We start from the raw sequence: 21664 nt of genomic DNA, 5'->3' as shown, positions 1-21664 counted from the left end.
ATTAAATAAAATAGTCGTAATAAAGTACTTACGTATTTTATAATACGCAAGTATAAATTATAATACGTAAGTCGTAATAAAATGCTTACGTATTTTATTACGACTATTACGTAATAAAATATTGCTAATGCTTTTGCTTCTATCGTAAGCAAACTTGTTTTTTGTTTGATTTTCTATCCAAACAGATGACAGCCATTCCATCTCTTCCAATTCTTTGTGTCTTAATCTAATGGATTTTAATTACACTTTGTGTTGTTCCTGCTATGAAAGTTGTTTTTATTTTCTCTGCATTCTTTCTAATTCTCGGCATTGCCTCATTTCGGTCTGTAGCACGTGCAATATCACATGGTCTTTCATTTTGCTCAAAGCGTTTCACAATTTCATATTTTTTCTCTATCGACAGAGGCGGACTGGCCATAAGCCTTACCCGGGAAATCCCGGTGGGCCGGAGGCCGGTGTGATTTTGGCCATAAACCATAGTACGAGACCACTATAAATTTTCCAGGGTAAGAATTTTTGACCCAGTCCGCCCCTGTTTATCGATATTGCTTTTTTTTTTTCTCTCTGAATCTGCAGTGTCTTCGCCAGGACGCTTCCTTTTCACACCTTTTAAGTATTTTACTAATTTTTAGGGAATAAAACACAATTGACAATTACAAAACGTGGAGGCACGCTTGATACACATAAACAAAGCTGCGCCCGTGTAGCAACTGAATAAACAACACCGTAAAGGCCGAGATACACTATTAACACCTCACATTTTATTAAAGCACATTTCTGGGGGTTACTACCATAAAACAATTTCCAGTTGCGTTTCTGCTAGTGGAATCTGTTATAAACTGGTAGTAAACTCCATCTAATTGCATTTGCGATTATACCGATAGCTGGAATTGTGTTGGTTTTTACGTTATTATGGTGAAATGTGTTTCCCCTTCACTGATATAAAAAACATAAATACATTTTCAGAATCTTCTCTTCATTCCTATCGTGTTGTGTTCGGTTGGGGTGATTGCCATTTCTTGTAAACACAAAGGCGAATCGTGCATAAGCGAATTCGGTTCGTGTTATATAAGATATCGTTCCCCTATTTATAAATCGTGTATGATCGAATTCGTGTAATGTAAACACGTGTTATACGAGGACCGACTGTACTGTGCTACCTGTAAGGGCTAGATTGTATGGTATAGGAAATATAAAATTACTTATTTTCCTCTAAAATATACTACAGGGTGAACCAACATCAAATGATGTTGGTTCACCCTATAGTAAAAATATACCAGCAATTGGTGAACCAACACCAAAAGTTTCAAAAACACTTTGCTGAAATTCTACTGTCAAATTTCTTTGATAATACATAAAGAGCGAGCAGTGCTTACATTTTGAACCACCATAGTTCTCAGGGTAATCCTTTTAGACATCATATAATGGATGATAATTGCTATGTTTGATGTTGTTTATAAGCACAACAATCCAAAAGCTATTTAGTGTTCAGTGAATGGAGTATTCCAGCCTGATTTTTCACATATGAATTGCAAGGCCTAGAAGCACTTTGAGTAATCTATTGCTACTTATAATCAATGAGCCTAATCTTTTTTTTTTTTTTCACAAGTAGCAGTTGACCATCCCATGACCTTCTGACATATTTTCCGATGGTTGATGCTTGATAAAAACTTATGGCACTGGGGTGATCCCCCCACCCTGCAGAATCAGGGTGGAGAAAATGGGTGGTGTCGGATAATGGATTGCCAGATTTGGAAGGTTCAACTGTAGTATGATATTAATATGATATGAAATAAAATATAAGATAAGCTAGAAATATTTTGTATGATTTTGTAAGCTGTGTTATAAATGATATTTTCCTTGTACACTAAGCCCCTTTGGTCTGGCAACTTTAGGATGTGTTCTGTGCCAGACATTGGAAAGGATGTACCTTGAACCTTGAGAGGTAAAGTAGCCTCTATCTTAACTGGATACTTATAATGGAGTTACATATTTTATCTATATATGTGTTTATTTTCTTAAATTTACATTTAAGAAATAAACAAATAATATGTTTTATTTTTCTTATATACTAATAACCCTTCAAATTCTATGAGTTTGAAGTTGGATAGTGAAAGGATGTTGACTAGTTACAGCATGTGTTTGGACTGCCTTGGAAGAGAGAGCGGTAATTATCAAAGACAATTCAGAAGAACAGTGCCTATGGAAGTATCTATAGAAAAGGCATGCAGCAGAAACAGAATGTCTATGAGGCAGAGAGTGGAAAGACTCTGTTAGAGATGAGTTATTAATTAAACTAACTGTCCTCTTTTGAATGGAATCTAGAAGGCTGAGAGAGGTTTTGGGGACACTGCCTCAGGTGTGGGAACAATATTCCATGGTAGAGTGGTAGAAGAAACAGTATTTGTAATGTGCTTATGATGAGGAAGATAAAGGTCAGGGTAATCCCAATGGAGATATATGATCTTTCTTAGAAATCGGAGTGTCATCCTTTTTGTGAAATATAAGACAGGACTGAGTTTTAGAAGGATTGACATCAACTAAGTTATCTTTTTCCCACTGGAGAATTACCTGGAAATTAGCATCTAATTGATAGTGGATATTCGAGAAGTTGAAGCTGTTTGTGCAGGGCAAGGTTTCTCATACTGGAAGGTGGAATGCAATGTGCTATCATCAGCAAAATTATGGATAAGATTTCTGGTCAATGGAAGAAGGTCATTAATCTACAAGAGGAAAAGAGTGGGACAAAGAACTGACCCTTGGAGAACACCTGTATTAGTGGAGAAGTTAGAAGACAGAGAGGCGTCTACTATCACCCTCACTGAGCAGTCAGGGAGAAAACCAGATACCCGATTACAGGAAACATTTGGCAAACCATACTGTGTCAAATCTTCTGATGTCAATGTTTGCTCACATTGTTCTAGTGAAATTATTCTTGTAGGGATGAAATCCTTTATTTCACGGTACATCTTAAAATCTCATCCTTTATCTAAACTTTGGTTTTTCCAATAAATGTGCTATGGCTATTCAAGATAAGAATGTTGTATATCACACTTGGCTTGTATCGAAATCTCCACATTTATTTTCTGCCTACACCAAAGATCGCAATGGTTGTAAAGCAGTTATTAATCAGTCCGAACTAGATTTTGAATTGGCTAAGAATAGAAAACTTACTTTGTTGTGCGGATGGTAGTTGAGCATTTTGGTCTCTTGCCAAAGCTTTTGGCTGCAACTTTTGCCCATCTCTATTGACACCTCTGTCACGACCAAATAGTTCAATTGCCACTTCATCGAAATATAAAGTTGATTTGAGAAAACCTACTTTTCTTCCAACTTGTGTATTGATGATCTTGGTACTTCACCTCCTACTATTCCCAGCACTCTCCATTCAATGCCTCCTGTGGTCTTCTGTCAAAAGGATGTCAGAAGGAATTTGAACAATCTTGATGATAAGAAAGTTTAAAAGTCGTAATGGTATTTCTCGACTTGTTCTCAAGGTCTGTGCTCCTGAACTTACTCCTGTTCTGTGTTGCCTTTTTCACTTTCTTATTCTAAAGGCGTTTTCCCTTCTGCTTGGAAATTTGCTCATATGCAGCCAGTTCCTAAAAAGGGTGGCAAATCCCTGCTATCCAATTATGATTGCATTTTATAAAGTAATGGAGAAATCAATTAACTGCTAACTCTTAAACTATCTAGAAACCTTCCTGATCAACAACTGCCAGTATGGATCGATCCACTGGTAATATTGTGGTGTATGTTATCCATCAGTGGACAAATTCCATGGAAAAGAGTGGCAAAACTCAAGCGGTCTCTCTTGACATTTCAAAGGCTTTTGATTGTGTTTTGCATAAAGGTCTTCTAAATAAGCTTCCGTCTTATGGCTTGCCAACTGTTTTTTTGTAATTGGGTATCCAGTTTCCTCTCTGACCACTCACTGCTGGTGATGGTAGATGGCCCTCTGTTTTCTGTCTTCTACACTAATTGCTGGTGGTCCCCAAGGTTCAGTTTTTCTCCCACTCTTTTCTTCTTGTGTATTAATGGCTTTTTCCATTGACCAGAAATCCTATCCATAATTCCAGTTGGAGAAACCTTGTCCTGCACAAACAACTTGATTTTCTCAAATATACACTACCAATTCCTTAAATACTGATCTCCAGGTAATTCTCCAGTGGGACAAAGATAACTTAGTTGATTTCAGTCCTTCTACAATATCTTGCAAAAAAGATTCTTCTGCTCCTGTGCTCCGATGACACTCTGATTTCCAGGTAAGGTCATGTATCTCTATTGGAGATTACCCTAATTTCTAATCTCTCTTGACATAAGCACATTACAAATATGTTTCCTCTGCATCTAAAAAATTGGGTTTTCTCTTTTGCTCTACCATGATAATAAGCCCTACCATGGAATATTGTTCCCACATCTGGGGTCCTGCCCCCCAAAACCTCTCTCAGGCTTCTAGATTCCATTCAAAATAGGGCAGTTAGATTAATTAATGACTCATCTCTAACAGTCTCTCCATTCTCTGTCTCGTAGAAATTCTGTTTCTGCTGCATTCCTTTTCTGCTGATACTTCTATGGCACTGTTCTTCTGAATTGACGTTGATAATTTCTGCTCTCTCGAGAAGCAGTCCAAACACTAGCCTCAACCAGTCAGCATCTCTTTACTGTCCACCTTCATATGCACAAAATCAACTTTTTTCTTTTTCCTCATTTATTTATTCAAAGTCTATTTTCTGGAACAACCTTCCTTCATATGTATTTCGTGAAAATTACAATCTCTAGAAATTCAAGTCTAATGTCAACAAGTATTGTCTTTCATCTTCTCAACCTTCAGCCCATGCTTGGTACTAAGTATTATATGTTCTAATACTTCTCTTCTTTGGGTTTCATTAAATAAAATAATAATCTCTTCGAGCTCAGTCTTGGTCCAGTCTCTGATCTTAGAGGAGCATGTTATTACTGGGACTGTGTAAATGTTTATGGCTGTGATCATGTTTTGCCATTCAACTTTGATTTTAGCAGGCTTCTCAGTATTTCATGGGAAATACCATGAAATGGTATTTCTCAGTGAGGTGGGCCTTGATCTCCTTGTGTTCTAGCTGTTGAGCCTGTATCATTCCCAGATATTTGTAGATTTTGCCCTCTGTCATGGTTTCATTCTTTTTTCTTTCTAGTTACAGGTTCTTTCTGTAAGAGCATTACAGGTGCTTCCTCTCTTCTTAAATATCCATATTTGCTGTTGTTGAGCATGGTGTACAGTGAATTGAGTGCTAGACAGAACTACAGTGAGCCCAGGGCATCTCCTCTTCTCATGGAGCTTGGTCTGATCATGTGTTCTCAACCTTGTTAGATCTTCCATTTCACCATTGTTGCTTCTATCTGTCAGTATCAGAGTGATTTTGTGGATTTTCAGTATCTCTGTCTACTAGTTGTGGGGATACGGAGTCAAAGGTCTTGCGGGGGTCGTGTAGGCTGTATGCAGGTTGCAGTGCTCTTGTTGTCTTGCTCCTTGCATCCTTTACTCATCTGTTTACATCCCTTCTGCTACTCAGTCATGATGTTTTTGGTCTCCAAGTATTCTGATATCTTCTTGATTATGCAGCTGGTCTGGATCTTGTACATTGTTGGGAGACAGGTGATTGGTCTGTACCAGGAGCGTAGTACACGCTTCTTGATTAGACCGGGGTTCAAGCCCGTGACCACCAAATACGGAGGATGCGGAAAGGTCAGGGAATGACCACTGCATATCCCGGAGCAATATGGCCTTAGTTGCTAATGCTCCTAAAAACCAAATAACAAACAAACTTTGCCAGGTTTGTGATGTCTTTGTCCTTCACTTTCAGATAGGTGATTTCTTGAGTCAGAGGCTCTGGGGTGTTAGCATTAGTAGAGGCATATGATGCAAGAATGCAAGCTTATACAGCATCAGCCAAAAAAAAAAAAAAAAAACTTCCCATTTCACCCATCCATTCACTCCTTCTTCCTTGAATTTATTTAAGCTATCAACTTCCACAACAACAGATGGAAGTTTGTTCCAGCAATCAACCACCCGCTAGCTAAAGGCACATTTCTGCACATCTATTCGACAACTGTCTTTCCTCAATTTCAGTTTATGCCTCCTCAGGTTTGTAATCTGAGCAAGAGGAAGAATCCCTTCGGCATTGAGCCTGCTCAATCCATTCAAAGCCTTATATACCTCAATCAGATCACCTCGCGGGTGAGAAAGTACCACTGGTACAACTTCTTGTACCAGTAGTTGTGATGTTGTCTGTCCCCGGGGTTTGCCATTTGTGGACCTTGCAGATCAACTGGTGTACTTCTTACTCTTGAATCTGTCATATTGTGTATTTTCTTTGTTTTTTTTCTTTACTAGGTCTGTCCAGAGGGCATGGCCATTATGGCTAACTTCACTGCTCCACAGGTTCCCCAGAACTCTTTGAGTACTTTCTGGTGGGGGGGGGTCCATTGCCTTTCTTCTCTTGTTCTGTTGAGTAAGAGGATGTGTGGTTGAAAGAGGATGTGTGGTTGACTGGATTTTCTTGATGCCTTGCCAGAACATTTTTGGAAATACAGCCCCTTTCTTATGGTCGGGGGAACCCAAGGTTTCACCCTGACCTTAAGAAATCTTGTTCTCCCTAACCATATCATCCACCCCTTTAACACAAAATATTATCCAGATACGTGGACCTGTACTCATCCACCTTTCAATATAACCTTCCTTCCCCCTCCCTTATGCACTCAGTGGTGGTCACTAACCCCATGCCAGTTCATGGGGAAGACTTTTGGAGTGCCTTATGAGGAGAAACCAAATTGCCTTTGGCTCATGGGGAGGGACTTCCAACACTGATTAATTCCCTAAAGTTCTCCCACTCCTGGCAACTGCCTCTGGTTCCATACTAACCGTATGGTTATACTTGATGGATAGGGAACCCTTGGCTACTCACCAAAACCTACCTCCATGAAAACAAACCTCCAGAAGAGTGAACCCATTTTTAAACATGGTCCCCTTTGCACTCCTAATGGCCCTTATGGGCTGGCTGTGTATCTGCTGGGCAGCATGTCAATATGTGTGGCTGGGGTTTTTCCTTGGGTTGGGGTGACTCAGGCAAAGCCCACCATAATTGTTGTATCTTTAACTCAGGCAAGGCCCACCATAATTGTTGTATCTTTAACTCAGGCAAGGCCCTTCATAATTGTTGTATCTTTAGCCTGAGAGAGAGAAAAATGTGCCCCCCTCATCATTATTCAGAGGGTTGTCATAAGTGAGAATTGAATGAACATTGAATGTAAGTGAATGTCCACTTGTGTTGATGTATAAGTGTTCCCTCTGAATACATCCAATTATAAAACAAAATAATAATAATAAAAATAATAAAATAAAATGAATCTACTAATAGTATATGGTGAGCTGAAACATCTATCTCTAGAGTGAATTTTCTTCCTTCCTGGATGGTCACTAGCTTATTTATGTAGGTAGCACTTCCAGTTGGTGGGCTGGATGATCTTGCTCTTCTCTTGTGGTAGCCATATGGGGGACAGCTCTATTTGCTCCACTGTCTTCTTCGGGAGACTGTATCTGACTTTTCGAACCAACCCCTCTGCCTAAGGCCTGAACGCGAGTGACTTTATCCTCTCACCATACTCACTGCGGTTGATGATTATTTCTCTTCGACATCATCCATCTATGTGGTGGACCTGTTTAGTTTTGGCTTATGTCCAGTGGTAAGGTAATGTTAGTTCTTGGGAGTGATACCAGATAGTGCCACCACTCTGATCCTGGGGAAGGTAGGTCCAGAGCAATTTTCGCAACGTTTATTTATTTATTATCATTATTAATTTATTTATGATTATTATTCTAATTTATTACTGTTATCAGTGCTTTTTTTGAGATCGTATGCAATGGTATGGTGTACCGGCACCTTTATTAACAGGGACGTGTGACATTTTAGCATTAGCATTAGCAGAGGCATATGATGTAAGAAAGCAAGCTTATGCAGCATCAGCCAAAAAAAAAAAAAAAAAAAAACCGCACTTCACACCTCCGTTCGTCTGAAATACCTGTCCAGCTGAGCCTTAAATTTATTTAGGCTATCAACTTCCACGACAAAGGATGGAAGTCTGTTCCACCAACCAACTACCCGCTGGCTAAAGGCAAATTTCCGCACGTCTATCCTACATCTGTCTTTCCTCAATTTGAATTTATGCCCTCTCAGATGATTATTCTGAGCAAGAGGAGGAATCCCATCAGCATTGAGCATGCTCAAACCATTTAAGGCTTTATACACCTCTATCAGATCACCTCGCTGGTGCCTAGTCTCCAGACACTGTAATTTGCAAAACTTAAGCCTTTCTTCGTAAGAGTACCCTTTGTTCCATTCACTAATCTTGTTGCCCTTCTCTGTACTCGTTCCAGCAGCTCTACATCCTTCTTGAAATGAGGCCTCCAGACCTGTATACAGTACTCAAGGTGTGGCCTGACCATTGCCTTATACAAGGGAATAATCACCTCCTTATCCCTGCTAGAAAAATTCCTGTATATCATTGACAAGACACCATGAGCTACTCTTGCAGCCCATCTGCACTGCTCAGAAAACTTCATATCTGCCTGCACAATTACCCCCAGGTCCTTTTCATTCTCTACCACTGTCAGTGTAGTATCACAGAATTGATACGTTGCTCTGTGGTTGCTGTTTCCCATATGTAGTACTTTACATTTGTCAATGTTAAACTTCATTTGCCACCTCTCAGCCCATCTGCTCAACCTTTCCAGATCCTGTTGCAGCAGCATAGTGTCAGTAGTGTCTTTGACAACCCTGCCAACCTTTGTATCATCTGAAAACTTGGACATTAAGCTTGATATACCATCATCAATATCATTTATAAATACAGAAAACAATAATGGACCCAACATTTAACCCTGAGGGACTCCACTAATAACATTAGTCCACGATGAGTAGTGTCCATTAAGTGCCACTCTCTGTCTTCTCCCCCTCAACCACCCCTTTATTCATAGCAGCAATTTGCCTCCAATGCTACACTGCTCCAATTTGTGCAGCAGTCTTCCATGTGCAACAGTATCAAAAGCCTTTCTAAGATCCAAGTATATAATATCAAAATTATTCCCTGCATCCAGTTCTTTTGTGACTGCATCATAATATCCAATCAAATTGGTCAAGCAAGACTCCCCCTTAACAAAACCATGCTGTGTCCGAGCTATAACTGAAGTCTTGTTTAGATGATCCTGCAGTGCTTCTTTAACCAGTACCTCCATTAATTTTCCTAGAACAGAAGTTAAACTCACAGGTCTATAATTACTTGTGTTGGCCTTTGATCCTCCTTTGTGAATTGGGGTCACATTTGCACATCTCCAGTCTGTGGGTATCTCCCCTGAGTCCAAGGAAGCTCTCATAATTATGGCTAAGGGTTTGCTTACTTCCTTTGCTGCCTCCTTTAATATAACTGGATAGATCCCATCCACCCCAGGTGCATTTCTTGTGTTCATCTTCAACAATTTCTCCTTCACTTTACTCTCAGTTATTACAAGACTCTCTAGCTTACTGCCAGAGTTGAATACACCTCTGGCATTCCCCTCGCTGAATAACTGCTCATGTGTGAATGTTGATGCAAAATATTCATTTAGTTTGTTAGCTACCTGAGCAGGATCATCAACAATTGACCCATCGATATCAATCAATGGATTTGAATGTAATACACTTCGAAATTTGTAATATTCCATAAATTTTTTTCACGTTTACCTACTGTTAAAATAGCTTAAAGTTATTTAACTAAATATGCATTTTTCACTGTCGTTGTGAAGATATTTTTTATATAAAACTTTATAACCATTTTTACAATTCTAAATTACTCAGTTGGACCTCTGTTTAACGAACTCCTTTTATAGCAAATTTTTTGTAATTCCCCTTGGAAATTACATTTAAAATAGTTTCCTGTTGAGCAAAGAAAAATTTCATATAACTAACAGTTTAGGAGACTTAACTGCTGTTCTCAATTCTGGCCTTCAGGAAATTTAGGAAATTATTGCTGCTGCTAAGCAAGAATTAAGAGGGCTAAAAGAGGCGCCTCCGTAGCCATGTGAGAAGTAGCAGCAGTGCGTAGCACTCGCTTCTTGATTAGACCAGGGTTTGAGCCCATCACCACCAAATACGGAGGATGCGGAAAGGTCAAGGAATGACCACCGCATATTCCCGGAGCAATATAGCCTTAGTTGCTAATACTCCTAAAAAAAAAAAAAAAAACAAATAACAAGAGCTAAAAGGATTACCATTCTACAACTTAGTGGTACTCGTAAAACCTATTCAATCGTCTGTCCCATAAACGGAGAAGTCACATTGATCAATAGTGAACAGAACAAGGGGTATTCCCGATGCTGACATTGGGCTCTGGTCCACCTTCTATTGCACTGGTGTCCAACCTTTTCCTGTACAGCGGCCATATTCAAAGTTAGATTTCGTTTGTGAGCTGTACTGAGTGACTTTACAAAGAATAGTGAGTGATTTTACAAAGATTATCTTGTTACATGTAAAAGGAAGTTTCTGTTTTCTATTTTCAGGCTATATATAAAAAATGCAAATTCCCAACACTTATGTGTAACAAATCTATGTCACTAATTTATTTTTTAGATTTTATTAAAATTATAAAAAGATGACTCTTGTTTTTCAAAAAAATACCTTTTGCCTTTAAATGCTCACTTCAGAAAATTTACAATTTGAAAAGGATCACTGCTTTTAAATATTAAGGATGATTAAATAAATATAATGATACACCTAAAATTGAAAATATTCAAAAATTTTATTAAGTACAATACACAATTACATTTACTGAACTAAACATTTAATGAGAAAATTTTTTTGATAATTCACAAAATTTAAAATGCTGTTTTAATTCACTTTCTGCATGGGCTGTAGGTTGGACACCACTGTGGTCTCCCAACGCGATAGAGCCTTTGCTTCTGTCAAAGCGCAACTCCAACCCAGGTCCATCAGTCCGGTGTCGTAACCATTGTGCTATCGTGCATTATTTTTATTGTTATTACTGCTACTTCTAATTTTGGAGGATCTCTTCAATCACAGCAAGAGTGTACTTAGAACATTATAGCCTAAAAGGCTTATAATTATCCAAATAACAATAATAAATTAGATAGAGACTGCTTTAAAAAAGAGAGAAGCAGACTATCTAATTTATTATCATTCTCCAGAAATTAAATAAATATCAGATTAGGCTTTTAGTGAGGCCATTCATTTGAAAGTAGTATAGTACCAGTGCAACTTGTTGTGCAGGCAGAGTTTTTACTGCTGCAAGCAGAAGAAATAATAGAATAGACAGTCTATGGCAAAGAACTGCCCCAGGTGTTCTGTAAACATCAGTAGTCTTACATGAATTTTTTTTTTTTTTTTAAGATTTGTTAATTGTTTTTTTGTTATTATTTTGATAATCACGATAACACTGAAGGTGATACTACCCTCCCAAATTTGAAACAAATTTTTTAAAAAAAATTGGAAAATGGAAGTAAATAATAGCTTATAAAATGTTATATAATTCTTAAATGTTTTTAAAACAATTTATACATAATTAATACACACTTTATACATATAATGCATAATATAATGAAATATATATGCATGTGTGCATTTAACAGTATTTAAAACTGGAAAATGGAAGTAATTAACAGTTTCATTGTTATATATTGTCTATAAGTTTTTTCTTAATTTTCAGCAAAATTAATATTTTTTTATTTTTTGAAAACAAAAGGTATAAAAAAACACATTAAATATTCAATTTTTTTCATTGCAAACTAAAAAAAAAACATACAATAACCATTGCAGTCCATTAAGAAAAGATGAAATATTGATAAACTCCAAGCAGAATTTTAAAAAAAACCCCATAAAGTTTTTCCAGAAATTAAAAAGAAAGTTAGTATTAGTAGAGGCATACGATGCGAAAAAGCTAGTTTATGCAACATTAGCCAAAAAAAACCCAATCTTAAAAAGCCTTAAATTTATCTAGGCCATTAGCTTCCACAACAAAAGATAGAAGCCTGTTCCACCAATCAACTACCCTCTGGCTAAAGGCAAATTTCCGCACATTTATTCTACAACTATCTGTTTGAGCCCGTGACCACCAAATACGGAGGATGCGGAAAGGTCAGGGAATGACCATCGTATATCCGCGGAGCAATATGGCCTTAGTTGCTAATGCTCCTAAAACCCAAATAACAAACAAACAAACAACAAACAAACAAACAACAAACTACAACTATCTTTCCTCAGTTTGAAACTGTGCTCCCTCAGGTTCTTAGTCTGAGCAAGAGGAAGAATCCCATCAGCATTCAGCTTGCTCAACCCATTCAAAGACTTATACACCTCAGTCAGATCACCTAGTCTCCAGATGCTACAACTTGCAGCATCTGGAGACTAGGAGACAAAGTGTACCCCTTTGTTCCTCTCGCCAATCTTGTTGCCCTTCTTTGTACTCGTTCTAGCAGCTCTACATCCTTCCTAAAATGAGGCCTCCAGACCTGTACACAGTACTCTAGGTGTGGCCTGACCTAGAGTACTCTGTATACTATAATGGTGATTATACCATTATGGTATACACATTACAATGTATAATGCCTTGTATAATGGTATAATCACCTCCCTGTCCCTTCTAGCAAAATTCCTATATATCATTGACAAGACTGCAGGACCTGCCCTGGAAGCCCATCTGCACTGCTCAGCAAACTTCATATTTGACTGCACAATTACCCCCAGGTCTTTTTCACTTTCCACTTCCTCAGTGTAGTACCACACAGTTGGTACGTTTCTCTTCGGTTATTGCTACCCATATGCAGTACTTTGCATTTGTCAATGTTAAACTTCAGTTGCCACTTCTCAGCTGATTTTCCCAACTTATCTAGTTCCAGTTGGAGTAGCATACTGTCATTAACAACCCTGCCAACCTTTGCATCATCTGCAAACTTGGACATTAAACATGATATACCTTCATCAATATCATTGATAAATATACAGAACAACAATGTGCCCAACACCAAACCCTGGGGAACTCCACTAATAACATTTGTCCACGAGGAGCAGTTTCCATTGATTACCACTCTTTGTCGTCTCCCACTCAACCATCCCTTTATCCATTGTAGCAACTTACCCTTAATGCCATACCTCTCCAAATTGTACAGCAGTCTTCCATGTGCAACAGTATCAAAAGCTTTCCTGAAATCCAAATATACGATGTCAAAATTATTTCTGGCATTCAGTTCCTTTGTGACCATATCATAGTATCTAATCAAATTGGTCAGACAAGACCTCCATTTAACAAACTTATACTGTGTCTTAACTATTACTGCAGTCTTGTCTAGATGATCCTGCAATACTTCTTTAACAAGTGATTCCATTACTTTCCCTGGAACACAAGTTAAACTAACAGGTCTGTAATTAGTGTTTCACCTTTTGAACCCCATTTGTTAAATTGTGATACATTTGCACACTTCCAGTCCATGGGAACCTGCCCCTAGTCCAAGGCAGCTTTCATAACTATAGCTAAGGGTTTGCTTACTTTCCTTTGCTGCCTCCTTTAATATAACTGGATAGATTGATCCACCGCAGGTGCCTTCCTTATGTTTAACTTCAACAATTTCTCCTCCACGTTGCTCTCAATTATTACAGAATCACTTAGCTCCCTGTTAGTGTTTGATAAACTGCTGGCACTCCCCTCATTGAATAACTCCTCATGTGTGAATGTAGATGCAAAATACTCATTCAATAATGTTTATCAACCACCTGATCATCAACAGTCAAGCCATTTATGTTAAGTGGTCCAATCTGATTCATCCTTTCCTTCTAGAGTTTACATAAGTAAAGAACTCTTTGCTGTTTTCTTTTGCATCCTTTGCCAAATATTTCTCGTAATCTGCCTTCTCCTGCCTAACCTCCTTTGTGACTTGATTACAGACTAGTTTATACCTGCCGTGGGTGTCTCTGTCACCTGATACTTTATATGCATCCCATACATTCTTCTTCTCTGCCACGAGCCTCATTAATTCATCTAACTTCCATTTAGGCCTAAACCTCGAACAGTATTTCTTAGTTGGAATGAAAAGCATAGTAGCCTCCAAAATTAAGTCCCTGAAGGCTTCCTGTTTAGAATTCAACGTTGGTAACATCATCAGTTCACCCCTCTGTACAGAATTTAAAAACTGTCTGAGACTTCTGTAGTCACCTTTACAAAAGCAAAAGCCCTTCCCTTTAGCCTTGATGGTAGTTACATCTTTAAGTTATTTGTTATTTGGTTTTTAGGAGCATTAGCAACTCAGGCCATATTGCTCGAGGATATGCGTGGTCATTCCCTGACCTTTCCGCATCCTCCGTATTTGGTGGTGACGGGCTCGAACCCCGGTCTAATCAAGAAGCGTGTGCTATGCACTGCTGCTCCTTCCCACCTGGCTACGGAGGCGCCTACATCTTTAAGTAATTCCCACATCATTACATTTTGATCACTGTCACCCGGTGGTTCCTTTATCTGCAAATTCTTATTGCATGAATAATCACTACTGATAATCAGATCAAGAGTATTACACCCTCTTGTTGCTTCTTGAACAGATTGCTGTAGAAAAAAGTCATCGAATAAATCCACAAAAGTCTTGCTACTCTGTGAGTGACCAACCCACAAGTTCCAGTCAATATCTGGACAGTTAAAATCCCCCATTATAAGACATTCTGATTTACTGGCCCACTCTATTTCTCTGCACAATCGCTCATTATACTCCTCAGATTCATTAGGCCTATAACACATACCTACTCTCATTTTTCCTTTGCCAGTACTTATTTCACACCAAACAAACTCAACACTGCATTGTCCACCAACATCAATTGGATGCACTTCCTTAGATTTTGTGTTTCTTAACTAACAGCATAACCCCTCCTCCCTTCCTGTCTGTCCTTCATGTACACATTGTACTCCCCCAAATTGCAATTCTGCACTGCTTATGTCTGTGTGACACCACTTCTCTGATATCCCAACAATATCTGCCTCTGATGTCTTGATTAGCACTTCAAGCTCATCAAATTTATTAACTATATTCCTAGCATTGGTGTACATGCAAGTATACATGCACCTGTTTCTACTCTTAGTTACACTAACACAGCCCATGTATTTACTTGTTCCACTATGACTCCCAGCAGTCCTGTAAATCTCCATTACCTTGCTTTCCAGGCTGCTGCTGCTCATTCTAATAGAAGCAGTGCAAGAATCACTTTTGCCTCTGCCTGCGGCCACTGTTAACCTTGTAGTCTGTGTATCCCCCCAATCTAGCAGTTTTCCAACCCATCTAACACCCAGTTTACACCCATCAGGTGTAGCGTCACCTTTTTTTGTAACAATTAGGGAAGACACCACTGCAGGGTTAATAGAAAAGAATTTGGAGCTGAGGCACAGCCACTCAATTAAACTGTAAGAGGATTAATCGATTATAGTAGGAATTTTTGAAATGCTATGGGCTTTTGTTTCTTTCATTCACCGAGGTTTTATAGCTCCTGATGAGATGGTGTGGATGAAATCCTCCTTTATGTAATTCTTAGGGAAGTTAATAATATCTAATATAACTAACTTTGGTTTTAGCACTAATCAAGATTTCTTAAGTGCCTATTTTGAGAGGTTGGTGCAATTATCTTTTAGTGACTTCATTTCATTTTTATCTTGTTTTATTTTACTCTATTTTAATTTGCAAATTTAGCACACTTTGAAAATGCTTTGTTCAACAGAGACAAGATAGTCTAAATAAGTGTGTATCTGTCAGTGAGTGCTTTTCAAAATATTCTTTCATGCAAATTGCAAAGTACTGTGAAATGTACTTTGCAATTATTTATATAGTTATGCTATAGTCACAGCCAAGTTCCATTATACTTTTCTAGAGTAAAAGTGGCAAACTGGCTTGAATGTGTAAAATCAGCTGAAACAAAAATGTAATTATTTTTCGTGACTAAAATCAGTATTTATTGATATTATAAAAAGGTTATTCAAATTAACAGTATTAACAGTAATAGAAATTTCTAATGAGAACTTAGTCACTATATACTTTTTCACATTTACACTCACTGATAGATGCAACTGATAGAGCATAAAACAAATATTTTCATCAAATAAAAAATACTCTTTTATAATATAAACTGTTCATAACTTGCCATGTACCTGTATATTTTTCTGTGTATCACCCTTGGACCTTTGCTTTGCCTTCACTGACTTCACTGAGTGAATGTTAAGATGCATTTTCACTCTGTTATATACTCATTACCCACAAATTCAGTAATGCACCAGGCTGAATTTTTAATTAAAAAGATGTTCTTAATGAATTACTGCATTTATTTATTTTAATGAATTTTAATTAATTACATCTATACATAATTTTTTAGAAGTATTTTTCTCATTATATTCAAATGTTAGCATAATAAATCAAAAGCCAATTTATATTTACAATTTTTTTTTTTATAAAGATAATTGGCTGCTTTGCACTAACCGAATTTACACATGGAACAAATGCTCGAAAGATGCGGACAACAGCAGTATATGATTCAACAACTGAGGTATTTATTATTGAAACAGGAATATTATACTTAATGTTAGATTTATCCTATATCTTCTATGAAAAGTTTATAAACTGGTTTTCATGGGACATGGAATCCTAGGATTCTGTGATATTTTTAATGAGTGGGATGGGGGAGGGAGGGGGAAGAGAGAGAGAGAGAGAGAGAGAGAGAGAGAGAGAGAGAGAGAGAGAGAGAGAGAGAGAGAGAGAGAGAATGATTTTTTTAGCTTCTTTTATTTTTATAGATAATATACAGAGAAGACTGGGATAGGGTTTTTGAGATAGTCAGAACAGGGTGTTTGAGGTAGGGCAGTGGCCTGAACTGGGAAATCTCCGGCAAATGGTCCAGGCACCATTCAAAGATCTAGCTGGCCTCCAGATGAGGTAAATGCCCAAAGGGAGATGTATCGCTCCCTGAGAAATAACTATACCCAACTAATAAGAAAAAAGAAACACGGAGGTCTCTTGTTGGTACCTCCGGTAATGCAGACTCCTGGGGTGTTGTATACCACATAAGTTACCAACATGCTGCCAAAAGGTGATGTCGTTCACACCACATACTGACAGGACTGCCAACATGCACTTGGGATGGAACAGTCAATAACATCCTTGACTCTTTGTTCCCAGATGATGACAAAGCACTAACTTATGAACAGACCTACATCTGTAATGAGAATGAGGCCTATGTATCTCCAGATATAGATCCCCCCCCCCTCTTCATGTAGAACTAACAAATGCTTTCGATAGAACAAAGGAAAAGAAATGCCCTGGCCATTTATTTATTTTGTATGATGTGATCAATACACGAAGGAACCAGTTTTTTCTTGCTTCCTTCATGTATCGTGGCCGGGATATCCAACCAATCGGTTGGTTCGGCACCATTGTGATATCCAGCCCAAGGCTGGAATCGAACCTGCAACCTTAGGGTTGCCAGGCAGGCACTTTACCTACCCGGCCAGCCCATTCGGCGCCCTGGTCATGATTTAATTGAACCAGAAATTATAAAAATTCTTGCCAAAAGTCAGTCTCAACATCTCCAACTATTTAATAACTGTCTAAGTAAGGTATATTTCTAAGGTATATTTCTCACCACATGGAAACTGGTAAACCTGAGCTTAATCTTAAAGAATCCAGAAAAACCTCCAAATGATCCTAAATCACATAGGCCAATAGCCTTGTTACCAGTTCTGGGCAAAGTATTGGAAAGGCTCATATTATACTACTTAGAAGTACATTATCTGAATGCAAACCTTTGGTCGGACAGACAGTTTGGTTTCAAACCCGGATGTTCAAATGAGGGTGCAATGAACAAATTAATGAGTGCAGTTCAAACCACCCAGGAAACCAACATGCTGGCTACTTCAGTTGATTTTGCTGGTGCCTTTGATACCTTATGGTGGCCCAGCATCCTCAGGAGAATACACCATGCTGATATTCCACAGAACCTGTATAATTGTATCAACGATTATCTCCATAACAGGAAAATAGCAGTGCAAACTAGATTTCAATGTATACAGCAAAATGTTACCCGATAGAGTGTGTTATCCGTGCATGCCCTCAGGGTTCAGTGCTATGTCCCTGTTTTTGGAACCTAGTGCTGGATGAGTTCCTGGAGGCTGACACAGGCCAAGTAGACAAGGTTGCCTTTGCACAGATCGGTCTCTGTAGCCGAGCGGTCAGGCACGCAGATGCATAAGTACACATGCCCTGAGTGGCCGGGGTTCAAGCCCATATCTACTAAATACGGTTCTGTTTCTTGTATTCTGTCTATCCTGTGAACTCCTCTTACTGTTTGGTCATCCCAGAATATTAACAAAAAATTTAATTTTTGTTCTTTTTGTGAAGGGTAATATCAGAAGGGCTCAGGAACACCAGACAAATCATGCCCTGAACCTTCTAGAGAACTGGGCATAAATCCATAAACTGGTAATTTCTAGTACAAAACCTAAATCCATCCTACTAAAAAGCAGATTAAGAAGATTACCTCTGGTAAAGATTTCAGGAAAAACAATAGCCTTAACAACAGAATTAAAATACCTTGGAGCAGGGGCGTGCTGTCCATGTGTGCAATGCACACAGGCGCCAGGAGGCCAAAAGTAAAATTCATTGAATTTTAGAATATTATTTTCTGATGTTTTTAATTAATGGGGTGCCATATAAATTTTTGCACACAGGCACTGCACACTCCCGGTGTTCCCCTGCCTCGGAGTCATCTTTGACTCCAAGCTAACATTTCACCCTTGTCTAACAACTGTTGGCAAAAAAGTGAGAAGGTACACTGGCATAATTGCCAGAATAAGTAGAGCCTTCTGGGTTTAAAAAGGAAGACTTTAGCCGTCATTTATAAGGCTATCTTCTTCCCAGTAATTTCTTATGGGGCTGGCGTCTGATTCCCTAGAATGTTACTAGTCAATATAGCTAAACTAGGATCCATTCAGCATGTCATCCTACTTACAATTACTAGGGCATTCCGCAGGGTCAACACACTATGGCATGCCCTAGCCAGCACCAGCCAGAACCTCCCTTGCAGGTTCTGCCTGGTGCGCTGCGATTAGATTTGGAAATAATTTGAAGAGGCCTCAACTATAGGCTTAGAAGGTAGATCCCTGCTGACATCATAGGAATCAATATAGACCTAACAGCTGATCCTAAACAGGAAAAGAAAAGGATATTGACCTGTCTATACCAGCAATGGAAAGATAGATGGGACCAGTCAGATAAAGGGCTTATACACTACATTTTTTGCTAACAGAGCATGGCTCCCTGAACATAAAACTATGTTAACTTGGCCTCACATGCGACCCAAAATATACCTGTGGTGCTGATGAGGACTGGGCCCATGTCTTATATCACTGCCCCAATTATCATCTCCACAGATGTATACTTCTGACAGAAATAGGACCCATGAGCCACGGAAATGAACAACTTCTCATCTCTGATGACATGCATTACATGATCTTCTCTGAATTTGTTCAAAAAGCTTTTGAGACTAGAAGAAGCAACCATGCAGCAATAACCTAAATTGTGACACCCACCTCTACCCTGAAAAGTTCCTCACCCTGACTGTGACAACTACTGATAACGACTGGCCAGCTAGAATATGTTTCCCACCCAGTGCAAGTATGAAAGGAAATGTTTTCAATGGAGTGTGTGTTAAGTCTGAGTGAATGTGTAGTGTAATTAGTCTTGCTATGTGTAACTGGCTGGGTGAGAAATGAGTCCAGTTAACCTGGAAAAAAAAAATCTATAAAACGTGTGCTATGTCTATTCAGGGTACTGTTATAAAAGGGATTGCTGTGTGTGTGAATGAGAATGTCCAATAGATGTTAATTGTCATACCATGTGTGTATACAGTAAACCCTCGCTAATCCAGTTACAGTTAATCTGGATCGAAATATGAAAAATTCTGTTCATAGTTGAATACTTTGAAAGACAGGATTTAGGAAGGCAGATGAGTCACTCTGGCTGTGCACTGATTGACTGGGCAGAGAGAGAGATGGAACATACATTACATTGTCTTGTGTGTTGTTCAATATCATTGTTGACTCTGAGTCGAATGGATGTTATTGCTTATATCACTTCATTTCCTTACTTCTTTATATATATATATATATATATATATATATATAAGTTAACATATTTTATAATTATGGGTTCTAAAGAATTTAAAAGTGGAATAAAAAGAAAACACATTACAGTAAACCCTTGATTTAACTGACTCCGATTTAACAGATTTCGGATTTAACGGACCGGATAAATAATGATACAGTAATGTACATATTAATCTCGACCATATTATTTTTTTTAGGTTATAAAAAACTTCAGTGTTATTATTAATTAAAAATTAATAATAATTACCTGTTTCCATTATTGTTTTGATAATTACCTACTTTTATTTTTATAATCAAATTCAGGAAATAGTTTTTAATTCTTTCTGAAAATGTGTTCAAATAGCTGTTTTCCCAGATTACAGATAACAGATAAGTGCAGGCGGTGACTTGCGAGCTGAACGTGACTCGAGACACTAAACTGCAGGTCTACCAACTCGCTTTGTTTCTGTCTCAGTCTTATTCAAGCTATCGTGCGGTCAGGTTGTATACAGAGTGTTTCTGTGATTTCTGAATTGTGACTTTATTTATTAAATGATTTTGCAATCCTTACAGTTTAAAATGACATCAAGTGATAGAGGAGTTGAAAGAAAACGTGTGAACTTAAATGTGGCACGGAAATTAGAGCTAATTGAGAAATTAGAACAAGGCATCTCAGTAGCACATGTTTGTGAAATTTGCAGCATAAAAAAACACTGTTCTGATATCCATAAATAAAAATCCAAATATAAAATTGCAACATATAAAAATATAAAATTGCAACATAATTTTATATTGTACGGTATTGTATATTGTATTAAAGCTTTTTTTTTTTTACATTAAGAACAATAAAAAATGCCCCCCCCTGGTTACATTCGATTTAATGGACTTTCGGAATTAACGGATACCACTTCTCCCCTATTAATCTGTTAAATCGAGGGTTTACTGTACTTTAATTAACATTAACAGGCTCAAAGTGATAGAACAACTTGAAAATGATGTTCCTTGAGGAATTTTATTGTGGCTTAAACACAGAGCGTACAGATAAAGCAGAATCTGCTTTATCTGTACGCTCTGTGTTTAAGCCACAATAAAATTCCTCAATGAATCCAGAGCGCGTAGGCCTATTTCGTTATAATGATGTTCCTTGAAAAAAAATTGCTGAAGAATTTGGTATTGGCCAACAGACTGTGTCAGATATTAAAAAACAAAAAGAACGTATAAAGGTGTTTGCTTTAAAATCGATGTGGGGAGTGATAAAAGCAGTGTATCAATTAGGCAGACATTAAAAAAAGCCAAAAGAAGCGTTGGCTTGAAGAAGCTGTATTTAAGTAATATTCAGCAATAATCAAGTGGAGTTGGCATGCGATTCCACCACCTGATCAATGTATAAAAAACAATACTGCCCATTTATTCATTGATAGATGGATAAATATACTGTCTTTTTATAGTTTTAAATAAAGTCTCTACAGTGATATTTTTT

At 38.0% G+C, this 21664-nt stretch overlaps 1 protein-coding gene across 2 annotated transcripts in view; it reads left to right on the top strand.

The window, feature by feature from the left end:
- Window positions 1–21664, top strand: part of LOC150085950 (peroxisomal acyl-coenzyme A oxidase 3-like) — a 357646-nt gene that overhangs the window by 118111 nt on the left and 217871 nt on the right. For both annotated transcript variants that reach the window (XM_090373609.1, XM_090373610.1), the window contains one exon: window positions 16503–16592. In XM_090373609.1, the coding sequence (XP_090229735.1) occupies window positions 16503–16592 (90 nt within the window). The remainder of the gene's footprint in view (window positions 1–16502; window positions 16593–21664) is intronic.

The sequence above is a fragment of the Mastigoproctus giganteus genome, chromosome 5, assembly GCF_048544385.1.
Source record: "Mastigoproctus giganteus isolate SK-2022 chromosome 5, ASM4854438v1, whole genome shotgun sequence".
Lineage (NCBI taxonomy): Eukaryota > Metazoa > Arthropoda > Arachnida > Uropygi > Thelyphonidae > Mastigoproctus > Mastigoproctus giganteus.
The sequence above is the reverse complement of the archived record's forward strand: the minus strand, read 5'-3'. Positions and strand labels throughout refer to the sequence as shown.